This window comes from Fukomys damarensis, unplaced genomic scaffold (assembly GCF_012274545.1).
Source record: "Fukomys damarensis isolate Sample0158 unplaced genomic scaffold, DMR_v1.0_HiC HiC_scaffold_33, whole genome shotgun sequence".
Classification (NCBI taxonomy): domain Eukaryota; kingdom Metazoa; phylum Chordata; class Mammalia; order Rodentia; family Bathyergidae; genus Fukomys; species Fukomys damarensis.
In genome coordinates this window covers 12,400,876-12,410,810 of record NW_022900945.1, presented here as the reverse complement: position 1 = coordinate 12,410,810, position 9,935 = coordinate 12,400,876, and the positions used below count along the sequence as shown (strand labels likewise).

Here is a 9,935-nt window from a genome sequence, read left to right as displayed (position 1 = left end):
TGGTCGCGCAAGAATGTGATAGAGCCTCGACGGCCGCCATTTTCTTCCTTTCTTAGCAGTTAGCTGGAAGGAGATCTCTGTGTAGCGGCGGCGGCTCCCGTAGTACAGCCATGGCTGACTATTCAACAGTGCCTCCTCCTTCCTCTGGCTCCGCTGGTGGTGGTGGCGGTGGCGGCGGCGGTGGAGGAGTTAACGATGCTTTCAAAGATGCGCTACAGAGAGCCCGGCAGGTAAGTGTGGACCGCGCGGCTGGCTCCGAGAGCTCACCGTAATTGGCCGCCGGCCTTGTAGGCCGCTTCCCCCTAGCGCTTGAGGAACAGGAACGAGGTGCCCTTCCGGGCTGAAATGTGAGCAGTCACGTTTCCCCGCGTTGGTGATAGCGGCTAGAAAACAGTGTTTAAGTTTGTGGTCTTGGCGTTAGGATCACAACGCGTGTTGCCAAAAGATGGCCCAAAGTCAGCCTCCACTTCTGCAGCATTAGCTCCTGTCCAGGAAGTTAGCCGAGCTACCTCTTTCCGTGGAAGGAACACCCTTTTCCGTGGTCGAAAGCGCTCGTGGAATTGCAGGGTAGTATGGAAGATTCTGGTAATGGGTTTGGGGAAGGACTAGGATCTGTCTCCAGGAACCGTAGAAAGGGCAGGGATTTATGATTAAAGCAGCCTTTCCACTCTCCAGCCCCTCTTACCCCCCCACCCACCCCCATCAAAGAAGTCCTGGACCACGTTCACCTCATCAGCAACCGAGAGGCTTCAGAGAGCAGCCTTCCTCTGGGCGGGCCGCGCGTGTCATTTTCTGCCAATCCTTCCCTCGTATTTCTCAAAATGGCCTCAGGCCTATTATACTCGGGGTTTCAATTTGAATCTGCCTCTCAGTTCGGAGTGGTAAACCGACCAGACCTCTTTGTATTACGTAGGTGCGTGCATTTGACCCGAAGGCACTCCTTTCCTAGATAAAAGCTCTTCAAAACAAAAACCATAAAGATCCTAGTACTTTGGGGAATGAAAGGATTACTTAATTTGAACTTAACCTTTTTAAGGTAGTTCTTTGATAGACTTGTAGTTGTAAAATGTATGAGGTTGGTATGGACTGTACATAAGAAAGTAAAACTTTAATTCTCGTTGTGACACTGTATATTGTATTAGGTGCCAGATATTTTAAGCAAATGGTCATTAAAAACCAGTTTTAATTGTTTTAAGAGTTCACTTCCCTAAATTATTTTACCCTCCAATACAACTAAAGTGTCAGTGAACCAAAAATCAAAATTCATTAAGTCCGAAGTAATGTGTATTCAGTCCTGTTCTTGATTCTACTCTAAGTAGTCACAGATCATCATTAATACTAGTTTTGTATTTTTTCACCTCTGTTTTTAAACTTTTGAACATGCACAGCAGTGGAAACAGTCATGTAACTGACAGAAACTGTGTCCCTTTTATTCAGTTGAGTTGGAAAACCTACCAGTTTTATACTGAGCTAGCATATTTAATTATTTAATGCCACACACCGTCCACAGATAATGGAGGGTTTTTTTAACATGTGAATTGGATTCTTTATAGGAACCAATGATGTATAGTAAGGGAAACAAATGCAAAGGAGCAGAATTACCAGATAAATGCTTTCATAAGAGAATAGACATAATATGAACATTTAATTCATCCACTTGTTCTGTAAACATTTACAGCATTTCTGCTGTGTGTCAGGCACTGTACAGGATACCAGGGAAGGGGTCCCTAACTCCCTGACCGGTGACATTTTTGCAAGGCACAATGAAATGAAACTGAAGTGAAATGAAAATGAAAGTTTGGCCTGTAGAGAAAAGCAGCAGCCTGTGCAAAGGTATGGGGATGTTTGGAATGACCAGAACCCAAGAACACAGTAATGACTGGGGGAAGTATGGTGGAAAGTTTGGTGAAAGAAGATACACATATAAGTAGATAGACCAGGGCAAGTAGTGATGAAATTTATTTTGAAAATAAACATGAAAAAATGTTTGAAAACATTTTATATTATTCAAAAATGCTTTATGTAAGCCTGTGTCCGGGATACAAAGAGTGGTTGTGTGTCTTGTTAAGCCCCAAGTGGAATAACTTTTATCTTTAATTAGGATGAAAAAAAATCAAATACATGTATCTGAAATCTTGTGGGCATTGCTCTAGAGTTGAGTGATACTCAGTATAATGTGCAGATTTGTTTATAATTAGCAGATTTTTTTTAAGAATACACTACATATTGGGCTGTGTATTAAGCATATTTTGTCAGATTGTCACAGCCATTCTACAGGGTAGGTTTAGAAACTGTTATTGTGCAGATGTGCTGTTTGAGGCACCGAATCCTTAAGATAATTTGACAAGAACAAAAGCAGTAGAATCATTCATAACTCCCCTCCCCATCTCCAGAATTCCTAGATTTGAGAAATAATGAAGGTGGAAAATGCCAGCGAAAGAAAATGATAGCAAAGAAAATACTCAAAAGTAGAGCAGGGTCTAAAATGGAAAGTTTTGTTTTGCAGATTAAAATTGAATGAAATAAATTACCCACACTCAATGCATGTCTAATAATACTCTAAAAAGAAGGTGTTAATGGGAAGCCCAGCATGGTAGTTCCCTTGTTATCCCAGCCCTGGGGAGGCTGAGGCAGGAGGATCACAGCAAGTTTGAGGCCAGCCTGAATTGCATAGTGAGATTCTGTCTCAGCAAACAAAACAAAAACGAATATTAGGAAGTTGATTTTTAGGAATTTTCTCTAAAATGAATCCTGTTCATAGTAACCTAGAAAATGTATTTTCTTTCTTTTTTAAGAAAATGTATTTTCTATTGATCCTGGAGGGTTGATAATCAAATTTATTTATTTGTTTGTTTGTTTGTTTATTTATTTATTTTGGTACCAGCGATTAAACGCAGGACCTTGCATTTGAGGCACCACTGAGCTAAATCCCCGGCTCTGAAATTTGTATTTTTTGTTTTTGTTGTTTAGTTTTGTTTTGTTGCAGTATGGGGGTGGTCAAACTCAGGATCTTGTGGCTGCCTTGCAAGTGTGGTGCTACTGAGCTAAATCCCCAGCCTCAAATATATATTTTTACTAAAAGTTCTTCTGTTTGTGTCTGTTCTGTTTTTGAGATATTACTGTTTGTTTTGGATGAACTAAGTATCATCTTTCATTCCTAGTTTCAGAGATGTTCAATAAGTAAAGTGTAAGTATGTATCCTTTCTCCTTGGAATTAGAAGCCTGCATTTCGGCAAACACCATTTATGAAAGTTAGCTGCAGGAGATAGCTACAACCTAAAGTATTTTCCTGTTATTAAAAGTACTGTTTTCTCTGGCCTGAAGTATTTTAATATCCATCCCTGTCAGTCTCAGGCAGTTTTGTTTTGAGACAGTGGTCTCAATGCATAGGTCAGACTGCTCTTGAACTCTTGGTGATCCTATGGGTATGGGCCACCTCACCCAGCCCCAGACAGTGTTTTTAAATTCCTAAGAAGAAGTTTAAATGCTAAATATATATTTTGAGGTCTAGTTTGAAGAAAATGGCATTTTCAGCTATGATTAGGAAGGAAAATGTAAGATTAAATTATATGCCCAAAGATGAAAGTAAGTTAATTGATAAAGTGGTTTAAATTGAAAGATGGTTTAGAGCTAGGCATGGTGGCACACACCTGTAATCCCAGTACGTGGGAAGCTGAAGAAGGATTGCCACAAGTTTGAGGCCAGCCTGAACTACATAGCTTGACCCTGTCTCAAAAAAAAAGATGGTTAAGAAAGTTAGAGCTGCCATACACGTAATCAAGAAAATCATATTGTATCCTTTTTTTTAATCAAGGCAGTTCAATAATATGCTTTGTGTGGTAGCTATTTACATTTACAAATGAAGAAGGGGGAAATCTAAATTTGGGAAGTATAATTGGTGTTATGAGGTCTGATACATATGGGGCTTATGTAATTTGTATTTAACACTTGAAGTCTGAATATATTCTTACTCTTTCTGTTTCCTGATTATATTAAAAGTATGAAGCAGTTGGGGTAGTTCCATAGCAGGGTGGGGGTAGGGTTGCAGTCACCAGAAGTTTTTTATTCAGTCATTCATTTTGAGACAAGGCCTTGCTGCATAGGTCAGGCTGGCCCGGAACTCATTGCACTCTTGCTTTAGCCTTCCAAGTGCTGGGATTAGAGGTATTGGCCACCATGCCAGGCTAATTTTAGTTTTTTAAAATGGATGATTTCAGACACACTCAAAGTTGGAAGATATAGCTGGGCGTGGTGGCACACGCCTGTAATCCCAGCGCCCAGGAGGCTGAGACAGGAGGATCTCCATGAGTTCCAGACCATCCTGGGCTACATAGTGAGTTCCAGGTCAGTCTCAACTACATAGTGAAACCCTGTCTGAAAAAACAAAAAAACAAAACAAAGTTGGAAGATGTAAATGAATTCTCATGAGCCCATCATACATCTTTGATAGAGAATGTAAAAAGACATGGTGTAGAGGTTGGCCTTTATCAGTAACATTCCATTTCCCTTTTCATAGAAAAAAATGGAATGCATTTCCACTGGTTGTGCCCAGTTTGTGACTTCAAGCTGGTATTTCGTATGTGGTGTGTGTTTAGTTGAGTGCAAGCAATTATTTGCCACTCTTAAAAAATCATGTAATGGGCTCAGTGGTTCCACCACTGCCTCGCAAGCACAAGGGCCCAAGTTCGATCCCCAGTACCAAAAAAACAAATTGTGTAAGAGCAAAGTGAATTAAATAGAATTAGGGTTCTGTTGATGGTTTTTGTAGAGCTCCTCAGTCTCCTGTATGGATTTTCAAAGTACTACTGTACAGTAGAAATATAATATGGATGATACATCTTAACTCAGCATGTCCTAAATGAGAAAATGCTCCCACACATACCTTTTGATTGGTCTTGGGAAAGAGCCACGAGAAGATAGAATTAAGAAGCAGATTTTCTTCAAAACTAGTTACTAATCCCCGGTACCAAAAAAGAAAAAAAAAACTAATTACTAATTGATTACTTCTTTATTGATTGTTATAAGGGTGACCAGGGTTTAATTTCAGACCATGATTATATGTTAACTCCTTGAAATGATTAATGATGATAGCAATAAGTTGAACTGTTGGTTTTAGTTGTGTCTATCAAGTAGATTTTTTATGTGATAGTAAATATTTAGCGTATATATTTTATGAAATGAGGAAATGTGGTATTGGATACTATATATATATATATACACACACACACTAGTTTGTGTTGCAGTCCTTATTGGTAATGTGTTTTTGTTTTCTTAAGATTGCAGCAAAAATTGGGGGTGATGCTGGTACATCATTGAATTCAAATGACTATGGTTATGGGGGACAAAAAAGGCCTTTAGAAGATGGAGGTAAGTTATACCTATGAGTAATTTTTATACAGTGTTTAGGTGAAGAAATTTTCAGTGTTTTTATTGAAACATTTTTATTATAAGGTTCCTAAAAACTATAAGGTTTATAGTAGCCTCAAAAGGAAGAGAAAAGAGGAGCCCTAGATAAGGTAAGTTAAATTTGAGTTAAGAAGAAAGTTTTGTCTTAGTAGAAAACAGCTTATTTTCCTTTAGGATGGTGCCATATTTACACTTTGCACAGACTTCTTGTTAATCATACAGAAAACAAAATAAAAAATACAGTTGCTTAGAAAACACTTCAGTGGGAGTCCGCATAGATAAACAAACCTTTATGTGCTATGTTTTCATTATGTTGCTATTTTAGACTTAACTTTAAAGGTTATAGTTGCTATAGTTTGCCACTCTAGTGTATTTTGTTGCAGATTATAGCATTTTTATGTTATTTGTTTTAGCACTTTGTGTTTCAGGTTTATCTTAAAATATGTGGATTAAAACAGTGGGTTTACAGTGCTCTGTATTTTAAAAATAATTGTTGAAGGTTCTGAACTTAGAAGCATACACATTTTTTTTTGTTTTAGGTTTGATATGTGAAGTTTGATGCCTTTTTGCCCTGTTTTTAAAAAGGATTGTGACCAAGCCTATATAGAATGTATTTGTAGCTTTTTATCCAGGAGTATTTGGTTTCCTTTTATTTAAGTGCCTTTTATATTTACAGTGAGGTTTTTAATATACAAAGAAAAAATGAGCTAATGATGCTTCAGATGTTGTATGTAATGTATTCTTTTTATTTTATGTGTAGATGGCTCTTGGACAAGTCCGAGCAGTACAACACACTGGGAGGGAATGCCCTCTCCTTTTAAAGGCAGGAATTTTTATTTATTACCTGTGTTTAGTATGTAAACGTGAAATAAACCATTGGATTCTTATGGACACAGATAGTTCTTGGATTGTGTGTCTGAATTTTTGCTACACAACAATCATGTTTAATCATTTAAGTTTGAGGGGGGAGAATTTAGTATTTCAGTTCTAGGTTGTCTGTTCTACGGTATGCATTGTATTCATCTGTGTCATGGATTTAGATGAAGTAGTCATGTAGTTGCTTTGAGTGTTTTCTACTGAAGTTTTACTCAGTGAAATGTTTTATTTAGGAGTAATAGAACAGTTTAGATTGAGACTGTCTTGTAATGTGATTTATTTATTTGTTTGTTTTGGTATAGCTTTGTGGTCACGGTCAGATACACTCAGCTTTTTACATGTCAGACTTTTACATTTTGATAGACACTTCTCCCTGTAAGTCTCAGTTCCACAGTGGAAGCATCATTAGCCTTTCGTCTGTGATACTTTGCTAATCATGGAGCTAAATACTTTGCCTTGTATCATTCTAAAATGCTTAATGTCCATTAAGGTTGATAATTTGATAAAAAGAATTCTTTTGAGTGTCTGTGCATCTTTTAAATAGGAACAGAATGAAAGAATGTAGTTTTTCCTTTAGAATTATGGGTTGGGGTTAAAAGTTTTGGCAATTTTGGTTCAAGCGATAAAACCATTTTGTCACATATTTTAATATGTTTATGTTTATACTCTTGCTTGAGTCAGGGAAGCTTTGTGTATTTATTGGCCAAAACATTAAAAGATTCTTAATTTTACAGATCAACCAGATGCTAAGAAGGTTGCTCCTCAAAATGACTGTGAGTATTTTAAGCCATGTTAAAAGTTAAATAATGGAAAGCTGGGCGTGGTGGCACACGCCTGTAATCCCAGCACTCCGGGAGTCTGAGGCAGGAGGCTCCCTCTGAGTTCGAGACCAGCCTGGGCTACATAGTTCCAGGTCAGTCTCAACTACATAGTGAGAACCTGTCTCAAAAAAAAAACCCCAAAAAAAACGAAAAAGAAGAAGAAGAAGTAGTTAAATAATGGAATTTTTAGTATTGAGATTTTATTCCTGTTACTGGTGAGGTGCCTTTGGTTTTTGAGATGAGGGCTCACTGTGTAGTCCAGACTGGCCTGGAGCTTGCAGCAATCTTCCTGCCTCTGCCTGCCATGTATTGGGATGGCAGGAGTGTGCTACCACACCTATTTGAATTTCTTTATAAATGTATACCTTTCTCTTCTCTTTTTTAAAAAAATAATCTTTCTCTTTAATTATTGTTGGATATATGTATTGACTGCTGAATTATGACACATATTCATTTCATTGACTCCAGTTTTTTGTTTGTGTGTTTTGTTTGGTTTGATTTGGTACCAGGGATCAAACTCTTTGTGCTTGTGAGGCAGGCGGTGCAACCAAAGAGCTAAATCCCTGGCCCTCCAGTTCTTAATCGGTGCTTCTCCCGCTTACAAAAGGAAGTGTTTTGTACTGTGCCATTGCTAATGTACTTGCCCTTTTCACTGGCTTCCTCACCGCTACGGGTGATGATTGCAGTCTATGTAAAATATTCTCTCCAACATGTTGTCCACACACTGGGGAGATTTTAGAATGCTTGATGTGATTGTGTTGATAAATATATAAACCTAAATTTTGCATTTTTGTTTTAATTTTTGACAGCTTTTGGATCACAGTTACCACCAATGCACCAGCAGCAGAGGTATGCTCTTAAAAAGTACTTTCCAAACTGAGCTATATGTATACATGCAGTTAGTATGTAGTGAATGTGTCTGTATTTTTTATATATGTGATTAATGTTCTCATTTGGGATGATGATGCCTTTTTCTTTTTGAGTGAGATAGTTATAATTTAAAGAAACTGATGAAATTAGCCATGTTTTAGAAGAACTAAGATCAGTTAAAATAACTACTTCTAGTTATTACTTCCAGGATGACACTCCCTGAGCACTGCTTCGCAGCCTGTGCCTGAGGCTGTTGAGTGCACCATCTCTCCTCCCTTGATTCTTACCATCTTATTTAAAATTCATAAAGTCTTGAATTTGTACTTCATAATTCCTGAGTAATAAAACAGTATTTTGGCCATAGATATGTGCCTCCTACCTTAGTTTAAGCTAGGGGACATTGGACTTCCATTTCTTAGAGAATATGCAAATTATCTTTCTTAAAGGGACAGTGTTGGTTTCTTTTATTTCTTAGCAGATCTGTGATGACAGAAGAGTACAAAGTTCCAGATGGAATGGTTGGCTTTAGTAAGTAACCTTTTTGAAAGTTTTGAAAATATAATCAAAGTATACTTTTATAATCTTTCAGCAAATCTTTTTTTCTCTTTGACTAGTAATTGGCAGAGGAGGTGAACAGATCTCACGCATTCAACAGGAATCTGGATGCAAAATACAGATCGCTCCTGGTAACATTATTTTCTTGATATTTTCAAAGTGTATGGAAACCTTGTATATTTTATACATTGCTAATTGCTAATCTTTTCTTGACTTAAATTCTCTTCCTTTTTATTACAGACAGTGGTGGCCTTCCAGAACGGTCTTGCATGTTAACTGGAACACCTGAATCTGTCCAGTAAGTATGAAAATCTTAAAAGTCTACTTAACAGTAATTATGTGAAGACTCTGAACTTTGCTCTTCATTACTGCTTCTACTAAACCATTGTCCTCTCATCCCTATTACTGAAAAAATCTTCAGCTTTTCAGTGTTTATGCCTTCATCTGAACCATAAAACACAAAATTAATAAAAAGTTACCACCTTCCCATTTTTAGATCTTGAGCATTTAACCTTTTCTTTTCTATTTACTGAAAACATAGACACTTCTACCTTCCCCACCACTAAAACTTAGAATGTTTCATTTATTCTCTTTACCTATGAAACACAGATGTGTTGACTTCTCTGTTCTTGTGACCAAGGCCAGCCCTTCCTATTCCAGTAGGGCTTTATTCCTACATTTATCTCCTGTGTCACTAATCTTTCTTTTACAGGTAATTTCTAATAGTAGTATATACACATTTGAGAATCTCTGTTATAACAAACCACCTTGAACCCCACATTCTATTTATACACCCAGTAAAATGTCTTGTAAAAGGTGGCTAGACTTGTTGCATCGTCTCATGTGTTCATTTTCTCTTGAACTCATACCAGCCATTAAAATTTATGTTTACAAGGTCACACACAGACTATCACTTACCAGATCCAGCTATTTACCTGGTATCTCCACTTGAATGTATTTTTTATATCCCTGACCTCTGTTTGGTAGTAGTGGGGATTGAATTCAGTGTCTCACACATTCTGAGCATACTCTGTACCACTGAACCACATTTCCAGGTCCAGATATCTCCAAGGTTAGATCATTAAAAACATGATTCTTGATTTCTTCTTCATGTCTGAGCTGCTTTCTTCCTCTCTTTTTAATGCTACTTTCTCTTTTGCTCATTTTATTCTTGTCATCTCATTGTACAAAAATTGTTTTGATACTTTTTCTCTTGCACCTTATTTATCTATGGTCGTTTTTCTTTTGCAGTTCCTTCAAAATCTATCCTGATCTTGCCACTTGCTGTATTGAATCTCTGTCATTTGTTTGTATTACTGCAACATGCCTTCATTCTTTTTATACTTGTCCCAAGATAGTTTATTATAATAATGTGGCAATTGTGATACTTTTTTTTTTTTTTTTTTT

The 9,935-nt window shown here is 37.3% G+C and overlaps 1 protein-coding gene across 17 annotated transcripts in view; it reads left to right on the top strand.

Annotated features, from left to right (window-relative positions):
• The first annotated feature begins 15 nt into the window (after positions 1 to 15).
• The window catches only part of Fubp1 (far upstream element binding protein 1), a 34,960-nt gene continuing 25,040 nt past the window's right edge, over positions 16 to 9,935 (top strand). For 5 of the 17 annotated variants that reach the window (XR_004515126.1, XM_010605202.3, XM_010605199.3 and 2 more), the window contains exons 1-8: positions 17 to 230; positions 5,277 to 5,367; positions 6,167 to 6,229; positions 7,017 to 7,055; positions 7,913 to 7,952; positions 8,449 to 8,501; positions 8,588 to 8,659; positions 8,769 to 8,826. Coding sequence is in view for 16 of the 17 variants with exons in the window: in XM_010605202.3 (XP_010603504.1) it covers positions 111 to 230; positions 5,277 to 5,367; positions 6,167 to 6,229; positions 7,017 to 7,055; positions 7,913 to 7,952; positions 8,449 to 8,501; positions 8,588 to 8,659; positions 8,769 to 8,826 (536 nt within the window). In the remaining variant the exon portion in view is untranslated. Of the gene's footprint in view, positions 231 to 5,276; positions 5,368 to 6,166; positions 6,230 to 7,016; positions 7,056 to 7,912; positions 7,953 to 8,448; positions 8,502 to 8,587; positions 8,660 to 8,768; positions 8,827 to 9,935 lie in introns of all 17 variants that reach the window. The other 12 variants (XM_010605208.3, XM_033758414.1, XM_033758416.1 and 9 more) reach the window with 7 other exon arrangements.